At 46.3% G+C, this 27579-nt stretch overlaps 1 protein-coding gene across 1 annotated transcript in view; it reads right to left on the bottom strand.

Annotated features, from left to right (window-relative positions):
* Positions 1 to 202: 202 nt before the first annotated feature.
* Positions 203 to 27579, bottom strand: part of IGSF11 (immunoglobulin superfamily member 11) — a 102730-nt gene continuing 75353 nt past the window's right edge. Inside the window, exons 2-7 of the mRNA XM_057404160.1 lie at positions 5251 to 5414; positions 3853 to 4060; positions 2956 to 3111; positions 1821 to 1943; positions 1439 to 1589; positions 203 to 759 (exon numbers count right to left, since the gene is read on the bottom strand). Coding sequence (XP_057260143.1) covers positions 309 to 759; positions 1439 to 1589; positions 1821 to 1943; positions 2956 to 3111; positions 3853 to 4060; positions 5251 to 5414 — 1253 coding nt within the window. The 3' untranslated portion in view covers positions 203 to 308. The remainder of the gene's footprint in view (positions 760 to 1438; positions 1590 to 1820; positions 1944 to 2955; positions 3112 to 3852; positions 4061 to 5250; positions 5415 to 27579) is intronic.

Here is a 27579-nt window from a genome sequence, read left to right as displayed (position 1 = left end):
CCCCCAAAGTCAGGGCTGGGTGCACATCCCAGCCAGTGTTCAGCAGCTGGGGAGCACATCCCAACATCCCTGCTCCTCCGGCCTTGGCACATCTGCGGCATCCACCGGCACAAGGAGCTCCAATGCGGCACAGCCGAGGATGTCCCACTAGCCAGCAGCAGCCTCCGGAGGGGAGTGCAGGGCAAGAGGCAAGTGTGTGTGTGTGTGTGTCCCCTGCTACCTCGCTGCCTTTCAGGAAGGAGTAGGGTCTCTTTGCCCCCACCAGGTGGGAGAGGTCCCTTGCTTGGCTCTCAGCTGCCGGTACGGCCCTACACAAGGGAGCCAGCGCGGCTCTGAGCGGGCACCATGACGGGGACAGCCCCGATGCGCTCCAGCGTGGCTTGGCTGACAGCATAGGAGCGAGTGTGTGGCAGCCGTGGCTTCCTGCTGACTGAGCCATTGCTGCGCATCACCTCCTGAGGGGACGGTGCCGTGCTGGCCGTCACCACCAGCGTCTTAGGGGGAGCCGGGGATGGGTGGCCGCCGTTGGCGTAGACGGGACGGGTGCTCGTGCTCCCTGAGCGGGAGAAAGGGGGCTGGTGGGTGTCGTTGGCGTTGCTGAAGCGGGTGAAGGAGTCTGTGGCATGGTTGGCTTTGGGGTCATTCCAGTAGCGGCTGTTGTAGGTGTTGGAGGAGGTGAGGGTGTCGTTCTCCGATGAGGATGCATCAGCATGGAATGTCTTCGCAGTAGAGGAACATTTGGGCGGCAGGTCATCTTCCCTGTGAGGGAGAGGGCACATAGAGGATGCTGTCCCACTTGCCCAGCACCTCCCCACCACATCCTGCTGGGGTCAACACTGTCAATTCCAGGTGAAGGACAGTTCCAACATGAGCCGATATTGCTTTTTGGCCCATTTACTCACCCCTCTTTGCAGGACCCACCTCTTTGCACATTAATTCCTCTGTGTGCCTACCACTGAGGCAAACAACCCACACTTATGTGTCTAGGGGGGCAAAACCAGTGGCTGTATCAGCCACTAGTACTTCACAGGTAGTAAGTATGACTGTATGACCAGTACAATGAAACAGATTCTTAGCAGGGCTGCAGGTAGCCACCAGAGGGAAACACTGGGGCAGTAACACCAGGGAAGATCAAAGTTCTACCTCCAGTGCTTTTCAGCTATCACTGCCTGATGTTGTGGTTCTAGATCCCCAGCATGTCATTCTTCTACAGAGCTAACACTAAGTCAAAGCTCTCAATAAAGACAATATTGAAAACTACATCTGTGATTACCATTCTCCGTTTGCTCCCTTTATTTTCTGGACACACAAGGACGTCTTCCCCTGACCCACTGGAACAAACCCAGGATTAGCAAGCATAAGTTCTGATTGACTTCCTACCTGCTACTTTTGCTAAGCAGTCAGAGATTCCCTGCCACCAGCTTTCCCTGCCTCTTACCTTATCTCATTGGGAATCTCCTCCTCCTCTTCTTCTTTGTGTTTATTTTTCCAGTAAAACAGTGCCACGGCCACCAACACAATGCAAACCACGAGCACGACAGCACCTGTGGCCACTGCTCCTGCAATCAGGCCTATACTTCGGGGATGGGCTGCAGGGATGATTGAACAGAGAATGGAGAAGAAATCAGGGCTGAGCTGTGGCCATCCATGAGCATTTGAAGCTACCATGGCTTGGAAGGGGAAAAAGGCAACATCCCCTTTCCAGGGCACAACAATCTTCTGATAGAGAGGCATACGGTGGCTCACAGCAAACATGGTTACATGCTTTACTGTCACAAGGCAGAAGCAGGTAACCAAGCCTCCCTTGGCAAAATACTTACGTGCAATGACTTGCAGGTCCAGAAGGCAAGTGCTGGTTCCAATGGCATTTGAAGCCACACATTGGTAAAGACCTGAGGACACAGTGCTGATATTTCGGAGAGTGACAGTGCCCTGGACTTGGTCTAGTCAGAGAGAAAAGAAGGATTTAAATCCCTCCCCTCCTTGAGGAAAACCATGAAAAGGCAAAGCCAGCGAATAGAGAGTTTTGATGTGAGAAATAAATCAGGAAACAAGCTTGAGATGGAAGCACTGTGTGTGTGTGCGTGTGTGTGCATGCACACACCACCCCTCCCAACCATAGGCAAGATTAGGTCTTAAGGAGCTTACACTAGATGTTTCTTTTTCTTCTTATAGCTGAATTTCTGCAAATGAAAGCTTGGGACTCTCAGCATTGTGTGAGAAAAAGGAGGAAGGAGGATATGTCCCGTTACCTATACCCAGATTCATCTACCAAGGTCAGTCCTGCCCTGCAGAACCCCTGCCATGCCCATCCCTGGGCTTCCCACCTCATGCTCTGCCACTTTTCTTCTTTCCTGAATTATGTAAAATGAAAATGCTTGTGTATTCTTAAAATACAGAAAAATAAAGGGCAAAAGTACAGCTATCACTACTTGGTCAGGACACCTAGGCTTAGAAATCTTATGGATGGGATTTGGAGCTGGGCAATACCCAGTCTGATCAGAGCCTTGCTTTTACATACGAATGAAAGGTAGCTATAGCAGAGAACAGGGATCTTGATGTGAGAAGCTCGGCAGTATTTTCTTGGGATGATTCTGCTTCCCTTCTCCCAGTTTCTAGTCTATGATCCTTTCATTTGGTTTAAAATGCAGGTGAGTCAGCAGCTGAGATCTCCAGCCACATGCCAACATCTGGCAACCATGTTGTCTCTCTCCCATTCAACCAGATCCTTGTTCCTCAAAGGGGAACATGTTTCAGTATCAAAACCCCATGAAAGTTTAAGTGGCTACTGGAGGATACCTAGTCCACCATGGGCTCTAGGAATCTTTGTTCCAACAAAGTGACCATGCAAGTGGTGACAAACACTCAATGAGCCATGCCACCTCTGGCAGCTCAGAGAAAGGAAAGCCCAGGCTGTCACTTGGGAAATAAGAGGATAATCAACAGAATGAGCACCTTGTGTGGCAGTTGGGGGTAACTTGGGAACATTGTCCAGTTTCTCCCAGAGGTATGTTGGTCGGGGAATGCCTTCTTCCGAGCTGCAGGTCAGTGTGATATCGCTGCCCACGTCCAGGGACCCCTGGATTCTGCAAAGCGGGGCAGATGGAGGAACTGCGAGAGAAGAGGGGAGGGCGACAGCAGGTCAGGAAATACAACCAAACAGTGGAGTTCAGGCTCTTTCTGGGTATGGGCTACTGGGGAAAGCAAGGACACTGGCAAGAGCTGACAAGGGGAAAAGAGGGAGGTAGCAGACAAGTATCCCTTAGGATCTGCGGCGTGACAATTCACAAAGATTCCTAACCCACCGGCCTATCAAGTTTACAGACCACTGCTGACTTTCACAGGACTCAGTTATCTTAGATCCCTCCCTAGAGAAAAAGGTGAACATTTCTGTCTTTGAGACAGTAAGAGTGGTGAGAGCTAATAGAGGTTGCTGCGGTCGGGTTTTGCTTTCATATCCCTATAATGGCACATGCTCTGGAGTACTTAACATCCTAGGGATCATCCAGTATTAACTGCTTTCATGAAAAGGAAGCAAAGATCTCTAGTCATTCTCTTCTCCTCAAAACTCTTCTGGTCCCTTCAGCTCTCCAGGATGCTCTCATACTTAATTCATGCTTCTTTGCAACTCCACAAAAGTTTTCTCTTCACCATATTTGAAACTCCATTACATATTACCTACATATGAAGACTGTGTGCCCTACAAACTCCTACAATACCATCCCTCACCACAGGATGCCAATGGGCTTCGATGTGTACGCTACCGTATTTCTCTGTTGTGATGCACTATCATGCACAGAGAATCCTTTGTCCCCCTTTCTCCCATCTTCCTCATAATACCAACAAACGCACCCAAGACAGTAAGTCCAATGACTCCAATATTCCTGACGCCTCGGTCTGGAAGATTGTTGACTAAGCACTGGTATGTGCCAGTATCCGATAGCTGAGTGTTGTTAATGAAGATCGAGGCACTGGTGGTTGGCATTGTCACAGCAAACCCCACTCGCCCATAGAATTGGGGTGCACCACCAAAGATCTGACCCCCTTGGTAGAGAATAACCTGGAAAAGAAAAGAGAGCTCAAACAAAACTGAGTAAGGAGAAAGAACAGCACGCAAAATGTGAGCTTCCAAAGCCAAATGGACCAGTTCCTTAAAGATCTCTAAATAACCAGACCTCAGTATATAGTTGTCCAAGGCAGACCCATCCTAGTAGAGGTGTTTTCACTAAAAGAACACACTCTGTAGCCTATTTTATGTAATAAAGATGTTCACAAAGATAACAGAACAGATAGATACCCCGGTCTTCCATAGCTGGATTGGCAGCACCAGCCTGCTTCATATAATACTCATCACCCACTTGGACAGAATCAATGTAGAGAAGCAGAGATTCTCTGCAGGTCAGTGAGTACTTTGCTGAGAAACACCTCCCCAGTGGACTGTATCATTTGGAGTCTCAGCCGGTAAGGTGCTGCCATGATTTCACACTTACTGCAGATCACTGGGATGAACTGAATGACAGGCAATGTAAACCCTGAACCTGCACAGCCTCTGCCAGCCAGATGGCTTATATAGCTGTATGTATTCAGACCAAGTCCCTGAGGAGCAAGTACTCCTCAGTGCAGGTTCTCACAACCAAATAACAAATGTGATAAGGGCAGTGTGACCCAAGACAGATGCATTTCAGAGCAATAGTAATCTCCTGCTGTCAGAGTTTGTGGGCAAAAAACAGATCTCAGCTTATGATGCTTATGCCCACCACAACAGGCTCTCGTTTGCAGATGAATGAGAATGGCACTTGCATAAGCAACTGACAGTTCAAAAGAAAAGAAGCAAAAGGGGAGAAGAGTCTATGGATTGTGTTATGGCATTTTACATAGATTTCACCCGTTTAAGTGTGAAGCTGCTTTTAGGTCCTCCAAATCCAATATACAGTGCACCAAAACATGGATTACATCTCCTGTGCTCTTTTGAACAGAAAGGTCCAGGCAGCAACACAGTCCCACATACACCTGCCCCAAATGCACTTCCAGCCAAGGTGGCCAAGGACACAGTGTGCATCGGTTAGCAAAGCACTGAAGAAAACAGATTCATGTAAGATCCAAGGGGCATGTTCAGCAATGAAGGGACAATGAAGCTCTGGGACAACCAGAGACTCAACATTGTAAAGCATCTACATCCAGATCAGCATGAAAAGGGTGAAGAAAAGGAAATCCCCAAAGAATTACATGTTTCGGTAAGAAAGGACCTACCTGTTGAGGCTGGTTGGCGTTAGAAAGAGGAATGACCATCCAGATGACATTAAGGTTAGTGAGAGCAGCGTTAGTGGTGAAGGTGCAGGGCAATACTGCTGTCTGGCCTCGTGCAACCTGGATACTCCCTGAACTGACTGACACCTCCAGAGGACTCACCAGACCTGGAAAGAGAAGAACAATCAGTTCAAGCATTTCCAGAGGACACCTAGTGCAAGCATTGCAAGTGGCCACATACATTTTCAGGTCATGACAGCAGCATCCTGGTTTTACACAGTTATACTTTACTGATTATTTCAGGCTAAAAAGAATTCTATTCCTCCTTCAACAGATCAGGCTGCTCTCATGCAGATCTTTTGCACAGACATGTGCAGATAGGTGGCCCTTTTAAGTGAGAGCACTCTAGTTTCAGAGCCTCTGAAAACAATAGGTTTTGTTTTAGGAACAGGGAGAGCTGTAGGAGTAGCCAAGCTGTGCCTAAGAGATAACAAAGTCTGCTTTTGAACCCATCAATCTTAATGATACCCAACATCACTGAAACAGAAAAGGAAACTGCACTCCACAGATTTTCACCAAGCAGTAAGAAGAGTTCTTCCCATGCTTCTATGTCCCACAAAGTCCTGCATAAGCAGAAACATTTTAGTGCCACTTTTAAAGAGTTAAAAATGTAAAACTCTTACAGACCAGGTATTACTATCTAGCTGATGAAAAATAACTACTGATAATGAAGGATCTCATCAAATCTCATTTATTTCTCAGCATTTCCATCATTCAGTTATTTGCATTCCACACAGGCTAGACAAGGGCTCAAAGCCGGATAAGTCCCAGCTTCCCAGCACAGCAGCTAAAAGGCTGAAGGTTTTAGACTGCAAGTCACACAGGGAAATGCCTCCTACTGCCAATATCTCATCAAATGAAACTAACCAAGGATTAACCATCACCACTTTGAATACCACTGGAATCCTTTAACCCATTTTTCCCAAAAAAAAAACCTCAAAATATTGACTCCAAAAATCATCTCTCTATGTGACAGCTCACCATCTTCTTGCTAAAAGTATGTCGGAGGCTGTTGGAGGAGAAGGTAAGGAGTTTTCAAGCTCTTAGGCAACATCAGAATATTAAGTTGCACCTAGGTGTAGTCCATGGACTACCTTATTGTCTTGTTGACCCCAGGAAAGGCTGCCAGCAAAGCTTCTATTTTCTGCTAAGAGACACTGGTTTGCTGTAGGTGAAATGCTTCACAAGAATAAGCTTTTCTCTGAACTATGAAGAAATAAAACAGGATGATTTCTGAGAATAAGGTGGGTCTTGTTCCACACACTTGTCTTCTGTGGGATCCTTCCCAGCCTTCCTAATGGAGAGATGGGCTGCTCAAAGCCTGAAGGCACTGAGCTTCAGATGCTACAGGTCCAAAGTTTCTAGCATCTGAAGAGCCTATGATGACTGTCTGGGTTTGGACTGATTGCCCTGTAGCTGCAGTACCCCAGGTTGCTGCAAATCCTCAGCAACCTTTCTCCTCTGTGTCTCCCTCCTCCAAAGCCTCAGGTAGTTCAGGGAAGCTCAGAAGTGCTTCAGAACACAGCTAGACAAAATGCTGTTTTAATGCCTCCAAGTCAAATTCATTACTTTCTTACTTTGCACAAAAAAAAAATACCCTGACTTTCCTCAGAGGCTTCGCACATGTTTAAAAGTATGGAACATTTTGGAAGGTCCTAGGGAAATAGTTCATCTCTGGTGCTAACATCTCAGAGAATTAGGTGCCTGGATGAGGAGCAGCAGCTGAGATCCATCAATCTCCTATGCAGGGCTGTCAGCAGCAAGTGGAAGTAAATCATTTGAAGAGCCAGTAATAAGCACCACCTTTATTACAAAGCATCTGCCTTCCAGTTGCCTCTGTGGTGAACAGACTGGGAATGGTTTTGGACTCCTCAATTGCTTGTGTCTGGCCAAGCAGTGGCAGTAGCCCAGAAGTGATCCATGTCAAGTCTGGAGGTGACACTTACTGAATATGACCCTGATGAGGGATCATCTTTTCTGCAGGCCTAGAGTTGAAGGCTACCGTGCCATGACTACTCATCCAGTCTAACATCATCCATGTGCTAAACAGTGCGCAGAGTTACAACAATTTGGACTTTTATTGGATTAACTTCTTGTTCCACCATGATGCAGAAAGCTCTTCTGCCATGTTCAGCATAGATTTAATAAGATGTTCTCCATGAGAGGAAAACCAGCCACTCATCTGATCTGGAACAGCAGCACGTATTCTTCAGCCCCATCCCTTATCCCCTCCAAAAAAACCCCACACATTCAAATTGTCAGTCAGAAAAAGTAATGCTTAAGTGTGAGTATTCACTAATAGTAAATTCACTGAAAAAGGCAGAGTTTCCAGTTTGCATTGCAAGGTTAGTTACATCAATCACTCAGTCATCAAGCTGATGTGATTTTCATACCTTGCCACAATCTTGCTACTCCTAATATTTACTATTAGTTGATTGCAAACATCCTGCAGAATAATAAAAACACTAAAATAGAACATGCATAATTTCTTCACTTTATAAATATCTTTTCAATACATTTGGGAATTTCCCAATCTACTTATAAACACTTTATAAAACGAAAAGAAATAGATAATATTCCCTTTGCTTTGCCAGTACCCAACTCCCACCCTGCAGCATCCCACAGCCCCATGATCCCCTTCCCCTTTCAAGGGACCACAGCATCCTTTTTAATTTGAATACCATGAAGTGGTTTCAGGGGAGAAGAGGGTGCACTAAGGAAGAGCTGAGGTTCCTGTCCATTTGCCTTGCTAAAGGGAGCCGTTTCGAACCTGACATGCAAGATGAGCACCCCACACAGACCATGCTGTCCTGTCTCTGTCTTGTTAAACCAGCTGGCAAGCCAGCTCCTCAGACTTGCCTTTGCCTCATATATCCCAGGGCTTGTCAGCTGCTCTTTGGCCCTGGATGTGTACGAGGAAGGAGGCATTTAAAGGCAAAGACTCGTTTTGTTAAGCTAAGTGGCACCTGCAGGGCTACAGCGGAGGAAAAGACACACAACCGCTTCTGACAAGTAAGCTTAAACAAGGCAATAGGAGAGTCAGGAGACCAAAGGTAGGCAAAGTCCTCTTCCACAAGCATAAACAAGGGAAGCAGGTGTGTTAGCACAGCACTGGGGGACATCACTATAACACAACTCCTCTCTTAGGGAGACAGTTGAAAGACCAAAGATCAAATCCTCCTTAGAAAGTACAGTGTCTTTCTTTGTCTCTCAGACTATGTATCTACATGACTGCATCCTTCCACACCAATACTCATGGCCCAAGACACAGGTGGATGCTCACAAAGACATATATGCTTATAAACCTGTATGCCCAGGAAGACACCTAGTAGGAAAACTCAACCAAACGATATATGTTTAAACATTCCAAAGTTAGGGGTTGCAAAAACATGGCTTTGCATTAATGCAAAAGGAGGGAGGCAGGGGAGAGAGGGAGGAAGAGATCTCAAATTTAGCATATCCACTGGGATGAGGATTTTTCAATGCAGCCTAAGGAATGAGGACTTGAATCCCCTTGGGTAAATATAAATGCAAATATAGACATATGAACACACATACAGCCAATCTACTAAGTAAAATTGCACATAAGAGGTCAGAAAAAACAGGTGAAGGATTTTTTAAAGGATCTCCTTTTGCAAGGGCACACAATTCAGATCTTTTCTAAGCATCCAAAGAAGTTTAATGACTTGTGAGAGACAAGCAGCATTGATCACGACAAATCATCTCTTAGAATTGGATTACAATGGCCATTACACCCTCTCTTGTATGTGCAGACTCCTCCTTACTCAGTAATTAAGCATCCCTGTAAGCAGCATGCCTAGAGGAAGAACAGGGTACGCCACTGTCAGCAGAAAGAGGAACGGACCCTTCCTGTACGTAGGACACTTTGATCTTAGCTTGATTCAGTAAAGGCTCTCTCCTTTGATCCTGATGCAGCAAGCTCCCATCGCTAATTAGAACAGATGCTCCACTTTTGTGTCCCCTGTGCGGGACCCAGCCAGCAGAACAATGTTTTGGCTACAGAGGCTCTTTTAGAGTTCCTTCCTATTTCAAGGACCAAGTAATTATCTGGCAACAGATCACTCTGGTTTCATTTGTGATAGCTCACTGCTGGCTTTCCAAGTAAGCACACTTTGCTCCCTCCCCTAGCATCCATGAAGGAGTCTGTGTAGATAGGTCATACATCATGGCACAAGTGTGTAAGGCCCAGTCCCACAACCAGCATTTGCCTCCCTGCTGGGCATGAGGAGGGGAAGGCAGGTGCTGCCACACGTTTACCAGCTGTCCTACAAGGGTTGCAAACCTTAGAGGCTTCAGAATACATGAGATGTGGTGAAGCTGAAAGACATGGGCACATCTTAGCACTTTGACTAAATTGACTGAAAATGTTCCCAGCTCCCACTCACTTCCAATCTCTCTGCTAGAGATTACCAGCAAGACCAGAAAATTGCCTTGGCTGACAGTGGGGGAAATGAGGACTTCCACCACCACCACTTCACATCAACAGGCCAGATTATAACATGAACAGCCAATGCACAACCACCAGTCCATGTCATCATGATGACAGGTAGTCACAGACCATGAGGACCTCAGTCTGCGCCTTCAGGAAGCACTGTGGTCACACTGTTGAAGTTGTGCAAAGGGCATGCCCTCCTCTACTGCTGGATCATCCCCAGCATTTGGTTGCCAGAAGCAACCATGCTCAGTGGGTTATCAGTGGCTGGGTTGCAGTATAGTGCGCAGAGAGGGTCTTTCCCCATCATCTTTAGTGTTGATCTCCCAGGAGCACAGAAAAAACCAGGTTTCTTTGGAGGATCATTCACACCATGAAAGACAAGCTCCAGCCTCACTTTCTTCTAGAGGACACTCTCGACTTTGCAAGTGCCCCCAAGAGCTCTTGGCAAGTCAGCAGCATTTGCACCTGCTAGCAGCAACCTCCTGATACTCAGTGGTGTGGAAAGCTGGACTAGCATGACTTTGCATATGCAGAAGCCAGGGTACAGGTTCACTCTGCAGTGCTGGCAAACCAGGGAAGCAAATGACCAGGGGAAAAAGGTGTGAAAGGGATGAAAAAACTCAGCTGCGCGCATTCTGCATCTCTAGACCTCAAGGGAACACTCACAGAGATGTGTGTGGCTGGGGGGAAATGATAATAAAGCTTCAAGCTGTATCAGCTTGCATCTGAAACCCAGGGAATTGCTCCCCCATCCATCCTGGCGCAATTAGCTATCCTTTTGCCATGTGCTGGGGAAGATGCCTTTGGCAGTATGACATTTTGGGTCCCTTGTTAGAGAGGCAAAGATGAGGTCGCTCAAAAGCTTCAAGAACAGGGTAGGAACATTGGTGTTCAACCTGGCAACAGAGGGAGAAACTGCAGAAAAGTCTTTTTCCTGAGATAAAAGGAAAACACAAGTCACTGTGCCTTTGTCCTGCCCCATATCTCTGAGTCTAGGACCAAAGCTGCCTTCTGTGCCAGAGGGGAGACATATCTCCCACCCCAAACAAGCCGAGGCATGTTGCCAACCCAACACACTGAAAGCAGCAAAACTCATACCCAGGAAGGAGTGACTCAGGTGGAGGAGACAGCAGGATGCAGGGAATACTTCTGCCACAGGACCTGCTAGTGCAGACACCATTCAAAGGCTCTTGAAGGAGCTGACTTGCAGTTGCAAGCACTGATAACACTGAAGTTATCCAGCCTGATATGACAGCATCCAAACAGGCTGCTCCACAAGCTGCCTGAATACTGGTCTTGCCCATTCTCACAAGGAACTGCGTATCCTCCTGTCGTTCTAGATGTGTTATCCTTGCTAATTCAGAATCTAACCAAAAGCAGTATTCACCCAGCCTAGTACCTGGAGGCAGCTTGCAATAGACTCTACCCTGTTTGTAGGACCAACATCACCAAGCACAGGTCTGAATTAACGCCCAGCTGGGCTGAATTATTTCCAGTTCACTAAGGAAATCCTACCATGGGAAAAGCTCCCAGCGTCCAAATGCATTCTGCAGGGCAGGTATCTGGGACAGATGCACATTGTCATAGTAGACTGTAGCTCTGGGCCAATGTGCCCTAGTATAGACTTTCCTGGGGAGGATGCTTGGTAGAGACCTACTTGGAACAATTATGCTGGCAGCAATAGTGAGAAGAAGAAATGTTTCCACCACACTGTAGACCTTCTGCTAGCTCACAGCAAGGAGAAAGCAGACTTTGGTCCACACACATCTGGAGGGTGATTGCATCCATGCCCTAGCTTGTGGGCATCAGGTGAGCCTATTCCCTTTATTTGAATAGGGACAATATCCCAAAATAAGGCTTATGCTGGCTCTTTCTGGCTCACAGGTCTAGCAATGGGGTAGTAATCTGACAGTAAAATATCCAACTCTTTCCTTCCTATCCTTGCTGGCTCTGCAGGACAGGCTGGAACCAACAGTGTGAAGACTATCACACCTAGCATGGGTTTAGATCAAGATTTCCATAACACAGGTGTTAAACCTACACCGACACTAGTTTTTCCTCTGAGTTGTGTACATACTACTCTCTCTGTTAAACACAGGTCAAACGCCAAGTTAACATCTAAGTACATTTATCACTGCAGAAATCACCAGGCACAACTGGTGCTATCTAGTCATCTGTCCAGTATAAAACCTCCCAAGTAAATAGATCCACTTTCCCATAGTAAGAGCAATTCCAAGATTGCAGCCCACCCTGTGGGACATGTGGGACAGCAAACAATAATCCAGGGAGAGAAGACAACATCAGGGTCTTTAACTCAAGCCCTGCAGTGTTTGTTGCCAAGAAGCAGACCAGCTGATCAGGGACATTGGCTACCTGTAAATCTGTGCTGATCATACTGACCTTTCTGCCTTATCATTTATAACCTCATCTGAACTAGACAGAAAGCTAACAGTGAAGCTTCCTGCTGACCCACTCTGCCCCAGCCTCCACTGTTGGCCTGGGGAATAGCAGTCCCTACCACCCTTGCCATCCTCCCTTTCAGAAATAGGTCTTTCTCTGCAGACCAGCTGTGAGGAGGATTTCAAACAACTGTCTGATTGAGATGACATGAAGCACATTTCCCTGTCACTGCTCTTCCCAACCTGCAGCCATAGGCGGGATGAAAACTGAACTTAAAGACCAAAAATAGGCAGGAAAGCTTTGGGCTATATGCACTTCAAGAATGGTGTCAGCTGCCTCCCGTTGATTCCTTCCTCATTTCTGGAAGAGATTCCCTGTGTCCTGCTGAGCAAGTCAATCACCTTCAGGAGGCCAGAGGGTCCTTGTTAGTATGGAATTTGCTCAGGTTTAGACCTCAAGGGTTTGATTTGCTGAACTGCTAAGCATTCAAAGCTACTAGGAAAATCAAGAGGGGCTGTGCTCTCTCGTGTAGCAGGGTTCAGATGATATTAAGCTATCTGTGTGACCTGAACGTGGCTCTTCCAACACATCTTAATCCTTGTGTTTAATTAGTCACAGTCTTCAAATGCAAAAGTGTTCGAGCAGCCTGCTAACAAGAGCACAAATCTGGTTTATAGATGCCATGGTGATAGCAGGGTTGGGGGCCCAATGACCCAAAATTCCTTTCCAGTTCTGGACTCCTGCTGTGCTCCCAGTACCATTTCCTGCTCTGTGCCTCTATCCAGCCTGTCTCAAGCTGCCTTCTTTGCATCTCCTGCTAGCTGGGATGGTTGCCTTGCATCTCTGCTGCCTTGGATGCAGTATGCATCCAAGTTAGAGATAAAAAAACAACTGCACTGTATTAGAGCAAGATTATAAAAATAGGAAGGAACATCAATAGGAAAATAAATAGAATCTACAGTGACATTAGCTAGGATAAAACTAATCAATGGCCATGCTCTGGGGCATACATTAATCCCCTCTCCATGGTATGGTGTTGCACAATTAGGGACATTATGGAAAGTTTAACACTTCCCTCCGATGCATTCGGAATTGGCTGGAGACAGAGACTGCTGTGATCTGAGCTGGCAGTCCTTGAGTTCACAGCATTTGCAGGAGAGTCAGGGAGCAGCTGCTCTACTGAGGTTTGGGAATTGTGTGCTTTGGCAGATGAGCAAGACCAGAGGGGACCAGGAACTTAAGTGCTCGCTCATTGCTCCCTGAATTGAAAGAGTGGATGGGGATGTAAGCCTAATTTAGCCCTCTTTATAGGACCATTTGGTGTCAACTTTTCCCATTCCTGGCTGTGCCCAGCATCGGAGTCATCAGTGACTCATCCTCCCAGGACTCAGGTGGGCAAATCAGGAGGAGCATGCAATCTGTCTATAGAAGATGGCTGAAGGCCACAATGAGGCAGCATACCCAAGGTACAAACAGGGTACCCCTGTGTGCTTGCAACCGGAGTGCCGGTCATTTCTTTGCATCCTAAGGTCCTCCAGCGAGGCCTGAAACACTGTATTCAAAATCACAGGCAAGGAGGAAAGTGAAGGTTTAGCTGAGTTTAGAAAGGTATCTCCTTATTCTGTGTCTTCTACAAAGCTGAGACTGGCAAATACAGTCTTTCCTCTTTCACCCTTAGTGCTGTAATAGATCAGCTCTAGGGAATCCTGTTGCAGCTACTTAAGATGCTGTCATCCTCTGCTTTTTGTCTTGCCACTCAACACAAGGTCGTTGCCCCCAGACCAGCAAAAGCAGAAAGGAAGCTGTGCCTCCATCTCACAGCCAAGCATTGATAAGCATAACCTGTTGAGGAAGGTGTAAGGATGGGCTAACTTGTTTTACTGTGAAAGAGGAAAACTGCATTGCAGACGCACAGTCCTGCTCTGCTCACTGCTACAGTGGAGGCATCATCCAACAGTAATGAACTTCTAGGGGTGGGAATGTTTTAAATGACCACAGATAACTTAGGAGGTTACTTTAGCTGAAGGGACTTGGGAATGAAAGCTTATCAAATGTTCATGGCAAGTACATTTAAGGTAGGAAGCTCGGCTTGGGTTTGCAAAAAGCCTGCAACAACATCTTGGAGCTACAGATTTTCCCATTATCTAGTTCAGATGCCAACATAAACCTCTCGCATCCCTCCTCTTAATTATCTGACTGCTTGTCAGTCACATCTGAAAGGAAAATGCACCTTTCACAACAAAGATTGATATCTACGTTTCCTAAAAGAGGGAAAAGACATGGAGTTAACTGAGAGCTGCAAAGGCGCACGCTGCTCAGAGCAGGTTGCAAAACCTCACAGAAGTCAGCTTTTAACATTTGGGAGCCACCACCATAGCCAGTCACTGTCTCTGAAAGCATCCTCAAGCATCCCCATGGGTATCTGTAACCATACCTGAGGCCTGCTGAACCCACATCACGCAAAGTACAGAATGAGGCTGCGTGGGATAAGAGCTGTGTGTAACTTGCTTGCCCCAGAGCAGGAGACTAATTAGAGCTCTACCTAAGACCTAAAGGGGAAAACAGGCTCGAGTTCCCCGCCACCCATCCCATTTGATTGTTAGTATCCTCCCAGCACAGCCCAGTCAGCAGAGATGTGTTTCAGTGTGGACCAGTGCCAAGTGCTGGCAACAGCATCTGACATTGCTGACAAAGCAAAGTTGCCTCCTTTGGGACAACAAGGCATCCACTGGTGCCTCTGCAAGAGAAATGGATCTGCTCCCAACACTAGGGAACAGCCAGGGTTAGGAAGCTGGAATTAGAACAGGTTGGCAAAGCTCTGCTAAGGCGCTCACTTCTATTTTCTGTTTGCTGAGCCATAAAATATACATTAACGGCCCAGCAGCTTTGTAAATGATTTATGGTCAAAAGAATAAATTTCTTCCTTCTCCCCTGGTTTAAAAAAAAAAAAAAAAAAAAAAGCAACATAGTGATAAACTGCTTAATAAGGGAAAACAACCTGAGGTTTAAATATGCTCAATGCTATATTGAGTGGGAAGGACAGAGGCAATATGGAATAAGATTAAAGCTGGTAGAGGGGAAGGCAGGATGGCTGGGTGAGCAGGCTGGAATGTATGATTTGTGTGTGGAAGGGAGAGGCAGGAGCGCTGGGTGCAGCTGGATGGGAAAAGAGGTGAGGATGGGAGAAGCAGAACTGGCTCATCAGTGACTTTTAACACTTCAACACAGAATGCATTGAAAGAGACATGGTCTGCATGTATCTCCACTTCGTGCCCCCGTTACAGGAAAAAGGTCACTGAAACACAGTGTTCAAACTCACACCTGAGTGGCTTTCTCATCTATCCTGACACAACCATCATTAGTGCAAATAGTCTTGACCTACAGTTGAACTAATTTTACCCAAAGCATCAAGAGCTATGTTGATCCTCCCCCAAAAGGAGAAAGAGTAGAGGGTGATGGATAAAATAGCAACAGTGCTTGCCCTATGAGGCACAGCATGGGTGAAGATCCAGGGAAACTCTGCTGCGTGGCTCCCTCCCTGCAGACACCAGTGGTATCCTCTGAGAACCTCAGGTGGCTTCTTGATGCTGCTGCACCTTCAAGAAATTATGAGGCAGCAAGAGAACAGGAACACGATGCATCTACCCACCCAGATGTTGATGAGATTCAAAGTGCACATATGACAGAAGCCCACTGAGGCCATGGGAGCTGGGACTTGGGTTAGGGAAGTGCAGGGGACCATGAACAGAAGGGCCTGGGTGTAGGAAATAAATCCTCACAAAATGGCCACACATCTCCAAGCTAAATGCAGGAGAGGTACACCAGTGCTTCTTGGGGTACCCACCTTAGCTGCCTTCACCCATTACCAGGATGCTCCAAGCACCATCATCACCCTGTGGTTGGTTATGATGGGCTGGGTCCCTCAACAAAGAGGTACCTAATGCAAACAAACATAAAATTACATAATTTTAAATCAAAGCAACCCCTGAGGAAAAAGAAATCAGCCATTTCTGAGAATTTTTCATTTATAGACTGATCCCATTCTCCTGGAAGTCAGAGAGGACTGTCACCAGAATGAGTCTTAGAGGGTATGGTCCAGCAACCCACAGCTTTCAGCTAAGGCAATACTAACAAGGTGGCTACCTGCTGTCCACCCCAGCTTTGAGTCTCATAATTGAAATGCTCTCACCTTAGAGAATTCACAAGTTTTTTGAAAATAGAAGGATATATGGGAGATGTTCTTTGGTTTTCACCATGCCTTTGAGCTCCCATCAAAGTTTTCCTGCTGTGTGAGTCCTGTTTCATCTATGCATGGCTAGCAGAGTGCCCACATAGATGGCCTGATTTGGCCATGGATACCCAGGCTGGTTTGATATGCCCTAGCAATTCCACTAAAGGCAGTTAAGTCACTGGAAATGTACTTGATATTTCAGAATTAAGCACATGCTTAAATATCCGGCAAAATTGGGGCTTAAAGCTCTAATCACATTTGCATCCATTTTGATAACAAAACTCCTGTGGCCCACTGACGTAACAGAGAGCCTTTAAGAGAGAACATGCATCTGAAGCTTCCCTGTCTCATACGTGATGTTCAAAACAAGCCTGATAAAAGCAGTCAAAGTCTCTAAAAGCAGTCAGGTTGAAACCAGCTTTCATAGGGATGTTCAAAGACATTAGACTTCCGTATCTTAAATTTTGTTAATCCCAAACTACTTTGGATTTAAAACTATTAAAATTATTAAAAACAAACAGAAAGCAAACAAACAATCGAAGAAAGGCAGGGTCTTTTTTCATCTAAATTGAAAAGGTAGGAAAAGCCAATTTGTCTTCTGATCTGGCAAATGTCAGGTCAGTAATCGAATGTTTCAGATTATGAGTTGAGCTGTCTGAAAGAGGTTGTAAAAGGACGATTTTCCACCGGGAAAAAAAAAGAGAAAAGAGTTTTCATTAAAATCAAAATAGGTTGTAAGAATATTCACTTTGATGACATTTTCAGTGAGTGAAGACAAAGTGAATTGCTTTGACTTTCCCATTTAATTACGGTAATATTGGCATACTTCAGTTCAATAAGGTAAAAGCACTTTATTTCAATCCATTTAAACTTTTGCCATATATTCAGCTATTACATAAATTCTGACTTTGCATAATTTTATTCAGTGCTGGTACAGTGTTATACACACACATCCTTAATATGCTGTGGCTTTGAACATCATGTGAACAGCATCTTTTCTCAATGGAAATTTCCCCTGATTTTTTGTTCCACTCACTGAAAAATATGGACTCTCACTGTGATGCGAGACAAAACAGAGAGGATACATTAGCACTTCCCTGGAATAGATGACCAGTTTGTTACCAGCTTTACCTACAAACAACTCCAGCTCAGCTGGAACTAGATGATCTCAAGGTCCTTTCCAAACTTAACTCTTCTCTGATTCTGTGAATACTCAGAGTTCAGGAGCTATAGGTGTTTCCATGTGAAGTTTGGTCCGGTATCAGGCACAGACACTTCCACACATGAGCCACAGGAACACACTTATTTAAGCACTTTGAAGTCCTTTCCCTGAATAAGACTCTCTTCCTCTTCCCCATCCTCTCCAGCAATTTGGGATAATCATTCCTACATTGTATGGTGGAAACAGGACCAACAGATAAAACGTGAGCAGTCAGATTACTGCAAACCTGCTGCCTGTCTACTCCATTCCCTTTTGGCATGTGGGTATGTGCCAGCACAGGGCGCAAAGGGAACAAGTTCTAATGCCGAGAGGTTTTCTCTGTTCACAGTGTACCGAGGGATGAGCCATCTGTAGCTCTAAGCATCCAAGCTAAGGTTATTGTGTCTGTTTCATTCACAAATGCTGATCATCCTCACCTCCAGCTGGTGACAGACCTCTAGTTGGGTATCCAGCATCGTGCTGCACATGTAGCTCTACAATATGCTAGCAGGTAAGGCACTGGGGCAATGCAGAGAGTCCCCGTTTTGCAGTGAGAAAAACCAAAATGGAGAGAAGGTGTAACTCACCTGCACACCACACAGCAGGTCAATGGTGAGACAAGAATAGGACTTTGGCACGTGATTCATTGGTCTTGCTCTGCCCATTAATCACGCTCTCCACCACTGCGCCAAGTATTAGTATTGATTTCAAATTTACACACACATTTCTTATCAAGAAGAAAAACAAAACCAAGAAGGTTCACTACGTTCAGCTCTGTTGGGGGCAAACACAGCTGTCAAGAGCAAATGCTCAAGAGGCCCTGCCCCAAAGTACTGCAGGCAAGGAGGCATGCAGTGCTACCTTGAAGGAAGTGTCAGATGCACACAAAATGCTACAAACCTCTTAAACAGCTTTGCAAAACACACCGAGTACCATCATAACATGCTTGAAATGCAGGAAAGAGGCTTTCTGAATGCAGATGCGATTGTTACTGTATAAGACAATGTGCCTCCTTCCTTACCACCTTCTTCTCTGATGCCAGCAGTTAGCCATGTGTGCTAAAGCCTCCCAGCACTTCTTGCCCTCTCTTTCCTCGCTTCCCCATGTCCTAAAGTCCCTTTTACAGAACCTCGTAACATTTGCAAACATAAAGCTGGAACAGGCTTCCCTTGTCTTTTAAAGTTAGAACCTCTGCAAAGCACTTTGAAAACGTTCTCCCTCTAACAAACGCAAGAAGCTGCTTAGGCCCAGGCAGCAAAGGACACAACTACTCTGAATGAAGATGGATTTCTGCACAGCTGGCTCAGTTCTTCACACAGATGTTGTCACTCCTGCCAAGTCTAAGAGCACAAGGAGCAGTATTAATATGAAAGAGCCCAAGCGGCCACTGGTTTAACAAGAAGTTGAGAATTCCCCAAGCACAGCCTGGATGCTGGGTTTTCCCCTTCATTTGTGTTTTTTGCCTTTATGCCCCAAGGCAGGGAAGTAAAATGAAACAAAACGAGAAGAAGCCACTGAAGGATGTCTTACCCTTTTGGGGGTAAATTCCCATCTTGAAATTCAAAATGCACATGTTAATCTTTAATGTTAAACCCTGGATTAAAAATTCATTCCAAAAATCTCACAGTTTGGAACACTTACAAGTCCGTTGCATTATTAAAAGCTCAGATCAGTGCTACTCTGCATAAAGAAGTCTTTCCAAACTCTTTCCTTTCTCTTGAAGCAGGTACTCACTGCTCTCCCCATTTATTCCTAAAGCTCAGAGAAGCCTTCTGTGGTTCCCAAGAGCTGGGAAAGGCTCAGAGCAGGGGCCTCTGGGTCCTGTTTCAGAATACTGCCCCTCACTCTGTGATCCAGAGCCAGTGGGAACAAGTGGGACACTTCCAAGCAGCACTCCCTTCTTTATCAGGAGTTGTGGTTTTTTGCAACCAGATCCTATCCAAGGGCATCAAAACCATCACTGTCCTCAACATTCATTCAAGTGCCTTGGCAATGCTGGGGAGGCTTTACACCAAATTCTGCAGGTCAGCTGCAGTGTTGAGCTTGCTAGTGCCCATGAACACCTGCAGCTTTAACAAAGTGATGTGGGATGCAGAGCCCTAAGGAGAAAACAGTCTGTGCCCAATGAGGTCTGGACTGCTGCAGCTCACTGTGGGTAAAGACCTTTTTCAGAGGGCTAACTGAAGTATTTTGCATCGTGAAAGGAAGAATTCATAGAATCATGGAATGGTTTGGGTTGGAAAGGACCTTAAGATCATCCAGTTCCAATGCCCCTGCTGTGGGCAGGGACACCTCACACTAGACCATGTCACCCAAGGCTCTGTCCAACCTGGCCTTGAACACTGCCAGGGATGGAGCATTTACAACTTCTTTGAGCAACCTATTCCAGCACCTCACCACCCTCACAGTAAAGAACTTCCTCCTTATATCTAGCCTGAACTTCTCCTGTTTCAGTCTGAACCCATCACCCCTTGTCCTATCACTACAATCCCTGATGAAGAGTCCCTCTCCAGCATCATTGTAGGCCCCTTGTTCCCAAACTGCCCTATGCCACATGCTACAAAGGTTGTAATTTAGAAACATGGAGCACAAGGCTGAGCCCCCAGTTTTACTTACTTTTTTGTGCTCCTTTCTTTTTGCCTGGGGAGGGAGGACTGAGGGACAAGGCAGCATGTGTAGAGGGGGTGTGAATTTTACAATGATTTCTGGAGGCATTTTCTGTCTTACCAGCTGCAATCTTAACAATATTGCAGTAGACCGAGCAGATTTCCATCTCTATAGTCTGTGATACCACGATGTTTACTGTAAGGGGTAAAACTTCCTTTTTAAGCATCTATGTTTTTAACAGCCACCTCAGCACAGTTGCACTAGAGGTTAATGTCACAAAGCAGCCTCTCTCCTACCCCCTTTCCTGCACTCACAGGCTTGTTTCCTTCCAAATCCTCCACCTGAGACCATCCCCAGGAAGCTGCTCTCACCTGCAGCCAGATGGGTCCCCACCAGATGAACCACTGTGCCAGCCAAGGCGAGGGCTGCCTATGCAGCTCCCAGGTGAGGAAGTTGTATGGGCAACGAGCACAGCTCTTGAAGGTGATGTCCCCCCCCATGGAGGTGCTGATGCCTCTCTGACCCTCCCAGATGGCATTAGAGGAGTGGACCTCTCATCTGCAGTGGAGACTGGTATCTGTTGTGTGAAAGGTACTGTATGAGACTGAATACACTGTGCGATGCAATGGGCAACCCCGATGTCACCAGGCTGCAGGGGAAAATGATGCAATCTGTCTCTAGCTTTAAAGCAACACTTGCCATCAAGGAGGAAAATTAAAAACACACAGAAGAGATTAAACACATACAAATTGTACTTATCTCTCCCTTGTTTACAGTAACTTTTCCTGCCATATTTGCTAATGGCAATAATAATAATCACTGTAGTAGAATCATGCTTTGGCTTCTTTCCCAGACTCTATTCTTGTTCACCAGGAAGCAAAGCATCACCAAAACTTCACAGAGACCTGGTTTTGTAGGACTGGTCCCACCAACAAGGGTTTTGACAGTTCCCATGAAAGCTGAGAAAACAAGAGAGGAGTGGAGGAGAGAGTCTTGGGGACAGATGAGTGATAGGCGGGACACAAAAAGGTGGCACATCTCCACTATATTTGCCAAGAGCAGAAAGTAAGGAAAGCAACAATCATGAACGAAGATGCAATCCAGCACACAAACAGGCCTGCTCAGGATGCAGATGTGTTCTCCCAGCAGGATCTAAGTACTCCTGGGACCCATGGGAAGCGAGGGGCAATAAGCACAGGTGACTTGCCCATGCTTGTGCAGAGCTAAACGTGAGCCCTCACTCTCCAGAGCCCAGCTTGGTCATTCATCTCCTAGATCATGTTTCCTTCCATAGATTCAGTCCTCTACCTTTAAACTCATGTGCCCATCAATTCAGATTACAATTAAGACTCTGCAAGTATGGCAAAATATATTCATGAACATCTGTTTGAATAACTCTGAATTTGCTTCTACAGTATTCCTCCGACCTGGCTTCCTTGCCTTCTGCAAGTGCTCACACCAGCTCTCCCTTGTTCAAAGATGTTAACATGAGGGTGATGCTGCTGCAGAGGCTCATATAACCATGAAGATGGTTTTGGCTGGTGGAAGAGGTGTTTCCAGCCTCTGGTCCCCAGACCTCTCAGGGGTTGTAGGCTACTCTTGAACTCCATGAAAACCAGATAAGATAAACAAGCCCAAAGTCAGAAGGCTAAAACTTACTGCCTCCATTTGCCTGGCTGTGAACAGGAGCAGTGGCCCCTCAGCCCATCGATGCTTTGTGCTGCTCAGGCATGTGATATTGAGGTAAGACAGGTAAACAAGCAGAGAGACTGATGGAAGGAGCAGAAGCCATACCCCGAGGTCTACATGCAGGTTGAAAGTAATAACTACTCAAAGCAATAGATTGCAAACTAGAACATGACCTTAGGAGAAACACTTCTTGAGAAGCAGAGAGGAATAAATTCAGCTGTATACATGTGAGAGATCATAGCGCTAAATCAGCATGGCCTAAAACCCACACCCCACAGAGACACAGAGGGAAAAGCTGCACACTGGATGCCTCTGGAAGAGCCCTGTATCCCTACAGAGATTTTGGCTATCTCTAAGCAGGATGTGGAATGGCTACAGAACAGTACAACAGGGCAAGAGCTAAAGGACCCAACAGCCTAAGAAAGGTCAGCACTACACTGGATAAACCTTAGAACAACAGCAGCTCAAAAGGAATTGTCTTCTGAAGCTGCCAGAGGGATGTTATTTATGTGCACAGTAAACACAGGCCATATGGAAGGGATTCAGCTTTAATGACAATTGGTATTGTGGGAGGCTGCGCAGTACAGAGACTGGCACAAGGCTGCTGCCCATCCAGGGACAACTTTCATCAGAGAAACAGCTTTTTATAACAGCTTGAGCAGCTTTCGTTATAGTAGGACCTACTGATCTGTATTGCTACACTCGTGTCACAAAATGTCTTTTCCAAGCTCTAGAAAGCAATACAGCATTTCTGCTAGGCCAGAAGACAGTACTGCTTCAGACAGCAGCAACAATCCATAACCACAGAGGACAGACAAAGAATATCCAGCTATCCTTGGAGAGTGGAAGTCTAAGAAATTAAAACAACCTTCCATTAGTCTTGTGACATGAACATCCCTGGATAAATGTAATTAAATGGGTTTGCTTCATACTTCTAATTCAAGAGAAATGGTGATGCTACCTCCACAATCCCATTGCACCTCAAATGGTGACTAGCAGCTCAGCACTTCCCTGGTAGAGCGAGAAGAGCATTGAGTATCTGGCTCACCTACCCTGCAGCCCTGTCAGTGACCCTCACAACTCTCCTCTCCAACACCAGTATTGCCCCCCACTGATAAGAGGACATGGTTCCAAGCAGTGTGGTTGTGCCCAGCACTGCAACAGCATGATTGCCCATGGCTGTGAGAACAGAAGGAAGGGGCAAATTAGTGCTCTCAAGTTGAAGGGCATCACATGGATCTTCACTCTCCAGGACCTGTGCTCACTTTGCCATCCATACCTCCAGCTCTGTGCTACAAAAGCAGCAAACATGGAGCTGTGGTATGGGGGTTAGCAGAGTGAAAATTCCCTGGCATAACAGCACCTTCCTCTCCAGCGCTACGGAATGACAGTGCTCACTGGAGCTGACAAGGCCATGCAGCACCGATCCAGTGTTTTGCATCCTCCAAGAAGTGAAAAACAGGAGGTGGCAGGGTGGTTTTCCCCCTGCTTTCTGGATGCTTGCGTTTCTGACAGATTTCTCTGCGAGGGGCTACCCGAAAGCTCCATGGAGCTGGAGTGTCAAACGTTAACACTCAGCACTTAATTTGTGGTGCAAATCCTGTCAAATCCAATTGCGTCTCTTTGCCCCTTCGAGGCATCCCAGGCCCTCTCCGCTTCTGCAGGGGGCTGAGGCTTTAAGGAATGACCAACTGTTAAAGCGAGCCTGCTAAAGCAGCAGGATGCACAGCGTATGCTCCAGCACCAGGCATGTCCTTTCCCCTTTCTTCCCTTCTGCCAGCTCCATGTACTTACACAGAGTGGTCAGCAGGGAGTACACCCCAGGAGGCTTAATTAATGAACATATTTGAGAGCTCCAGGCACCATCACGCTAGAAGAAATGAGCGATAACATTAGCATCTGAGCATGAGGTTTTGGGGCTGAGAGAGGAGAGAGATGGGGCTGGAGGCACTGGTTGGGAAGCATCCCAAAAGCACAGGACCCCCTGCAGGAATCTTCCGAACTCATCTGTATGAGACACAAAGGTACCAGAGGGAAAGGAACCTTCTAGCAGTGGGGGATCAGGCAGGATTAAGTGGGAACCCATAACACACAGCAGATGCTTCTTTCTGCCCTCTGTGAAAGGAGAAAATGATCGTCATGGAGGAAGGAAGGTAGGAATAAAATAGAGATAGATAAATCAAAGGGACAGAAAAGAAAGAGAAGACAGAAAAATGCTAAGAGATAAATGTAGTACGGCTTTAATTTGCATGAGAAAAATAGTTCTCTTTTCCCTACCCATCATCTTTATTAGCAACAGAATTTGCAGCGAGGTCTCAGACTAGCTATCTAGCTATGACAACAGCAAAGCTCGGAAACAAACTGCTCCTGGGAGGCTGTGAAAATTCCACGTCAGGCAGCTTTCAGAGTCAGGATAGAGAGCTGACTGACGCTTAAGCAGGTACTTTGCCTCTAGCAGGACATGGACCAGATCAGTGGTTCCTGTACTTTTGGCCCACTATCCACTACCTGATTTTTGGAGAGCAGCTGCATGAAATCACTGAGTTTCTAAAAGCTATTTAATACAGTTTTCCTACATAGCGTTCAGCTCAGTCCCAAAGACCACAGACCAGATATCATTGGCCTAAAGAGATACCCCAAGATCTTCTCAAGCTTCTGCAGCTCTCTACTTTTGAACATGAAGGAGGCCACAGGGAAAACAGAATGTGCAGGAAGGCCACTTTGCCCCAGTGACCTACAGCTTGCTCAGCAACAGTACGTCTGTGGTAGGTAGGCACTAGGAAGGGTAATCTTCCAATCCCCTTTCTCAGTCCCACTGCCCACCATCCACACCAGCACACAACACTGAGCCTGGAGATGGAGCACATCAGGCGCTGAACTGTGTCATTTCATACCTGTGACCAAGGAAGCCAATGGCGTGAGAAGAAGTTGGTGGTAAGCAACTCTTCCTTCATAACCCTCTTCATGACACTCCAGGGTGAAGGTACATGGGAGAAGATGCCTCCTTGAACATCTTTCTCTGAATATCTGCTGAAATCAGAATTCTGACCAGTAACCCAGTTATGGGGCTAGATGGACCCGAGGCAAGACCCAGCAAAGCCACTGCTATTAAGAGAATGGAAAAAGCAGTGGCTGATCTCTGACAGAGAACAATTCTGACTAAGAAACCTCCTGCTGGGAGCACTGGAGCATGACAAAAGGTCTTAAATCTCCCTGCCCAGCACCATTCGCATTTAAAATCCCCACTTCTCAAGCCAGAAGACCCAAAAGGAGATTCCTCCACATGCAGTGAGGAAAAGCAAGGGGGAAATCTCCTGCTTTTTTCCAGAAGAGGAGGGGCAGCTCTCCCGGTTTGCCTTACCAGGCCGACACCAGCACAAAGCCCATCCACCCATTCTTGGCTCAGCAGTTTGCAGCTTCAGTGCTCAAGAAGAGGGCTCCAGCTTAGCTTGATAGCAAGGCACATTTCTACCCGAGTCACTGTGTTTTCTTGCAAGTTCCCTTCCCTGCTTTCCATGCAAATATCAGTACTTGTGGCTATTTGTGTCCTCAGGAAAGTAAGCGCCTGTGACAAGAGAAACTAGGAGAAAGGAATACAAGAAGTAAATGGATGAAGATGAAAATGAGAAGAAAAACAGATAGTTTTCCAGCACCAAAACTGGACAAAAAGCAACAAAAAAAGGATTATCTTTCCTTTCCAGTCCTCTTTTCCTTCCCCTTTCCTCACAGTGAAAATTAAAAGCAGTGTTAGAGAAGAATTAAAAACAACTTGTCCCCACTTCCTCCTCCTCCCCTGACAATTTTCAATAGAAAACATGAAATTAAGAGAAGAACGTAATGGAATGTAATAAAGGAAAAACCTGGACCAGCTCTGCACGACATTCTGAACATACAGGCTAGCTCCAAGCCCACAGGTATTTGTGCTCAGCAAAATTCAGACACAGCATGAGTACATGTATCTATAGTAGGTTTAATCCAGCTAGTATGCTAAAACCAGCAGGGATACCATACCGGAAAGGACATTGTGTGCTTTCCTGATAGCAACTCACAGCAAGATCTGTGCTGCCATATACTCCCTCAGACTCTTACTCATGCTGAACAGAACGGATGCAGCAATGCCATCACACCCTCCATTGCCCAGGCAGACAAAACTCTCTAAATGCACTGATCCAGTGCTATAACCTCATCCAGCAAGTGTCAGAGCCCCAGCTCCTGGCCAGGAGCAATAGAGCAGTTCATGTACATGGGGCTGCTGTCAAAGGCACATGTCTCTGTGAGGTTTATTGGCTCTCTACCTCCCACTTGCTGGGAGGAAGCCAAAATGCAGGAATTTGGGAACTTGCTAACTCAGTATTTCTGCCTTGCTGGCTCAAAGTCTGGACACGGTCTACTGGAGAGCCTTATGACCACTTGTTTGCAGAGCCGATGTTCAAGCCCGGGTACCATGAAGCTGTTGCCCCATTGACTAGTATGGGTCACAAGATCTACACTACACATTTGTCAGGGAAAGGAGGCCTGAGAAGCACCCACAGAAGCACAGCCAACAGGCACCAGTGCCAGCCATAGCAGCCACACTTGGACACTGAGCAGCTGGGTCGCAGTGCACCACAATGGCTAGCAGGATGAATGCAGGAGGTATGCCAAGCAGAGGTGGGTGCACCAACATTAAAATGGTCCACATGTCCTCAAATAGCTGAATATTTGCTCATACAAATGCATAAACAGGGGAATAGCAACTGCTTGCTCTGGACCTTCCCCTAAAGCAGACTGAGGAGAACCAGAGGTGGGTTCTCTCTTTTTTTCAGTGCAGTGGTTCAGCAGGAGGGAGCAGATGAGGGAAACTGGCACAAGGACACATCTTCCCATGGGAGGGATGATGCATCAAGAACTCTCTGGCCAAAGCACTCTGTTGTTCCCATCTGGGACAAGTACTGCTGTACAATTAGCTTTGTAACCCCCCCACCCACCATGCCTCCTGCTCCCTCATAAAAAAAAATATCCTCTTGTAAAAACATTTACCCACCTCCATTTCTTTTTTTAGGCAGCATTTAGCTCATCCACGAAAGCACAAAAGGAAGCTGAGCTCCGATATACCACTGCATCCTTCCCTTTATCCCCATCCTTTCCCTCCGCACAATATGAAGAGTAATGACCTGAACCAACCCCCAGCTTAAGACAATGGGTGTCTGTGTACTGACTTCAATGGAATTTGGATTAACATGGGATTGCAAAATCTCCAAAATTAATGCAACTATAATGCTGTTAAAACAATGGCTCAAAGAACAGGAGAGGCCTGAAGTTAAAGGTTTCCCTTGAAATTAAGTAAGCCTCATTGCACATCCTGCACTGCCTATGATTATATCTTCATACAGAGGATGAAACCCAGTGCTGCACATCTGACAACAAAACTCAATGACGTAAACCCCCGTGCGTGCAAAGTGAACATGAAAAGTAGATAGCTATAGCTATCTACCTCCTCTTTATCCTCCCATTGCTACTGATATCTTGTTTCCTGCAATGCTTTTTGTTCTTGTGCTTTCGTTGAAAAATTAATAGAACAAAAATGCCAGAAGACGATGCACGTAGAACAAACACTGCTCTGACAACAGAGCTCAGAAATCACCCAACTGTGTGTCAACCTCAGCTCCGTGCAGCCACTTTTGAGCCTGCTTTCCAATTCACCAGAGG

This window comes from Pezoporus wallicus, unplaced genomic scaffold, assembly GCF_028554395.1.
Source record: "Pezoporus wallicus isolate ANWC-B61680 ecotype Strahan unplaced genomic scaffold, APGP_CSIRO_Pwel_v1 contig_6598, whole genome shotgun sequence".
NCBI lineage: Eukaryota > Metazoa > Chordata > Aves > Psittaciformes > Psittacidae > Pezoporus > Pezoporus wallicus.
The sequence above is the reverse complement of the archived record's forward strand: the minus strand, read 5'-3'. Positions and strand labels throughout refer to the sequence as shown.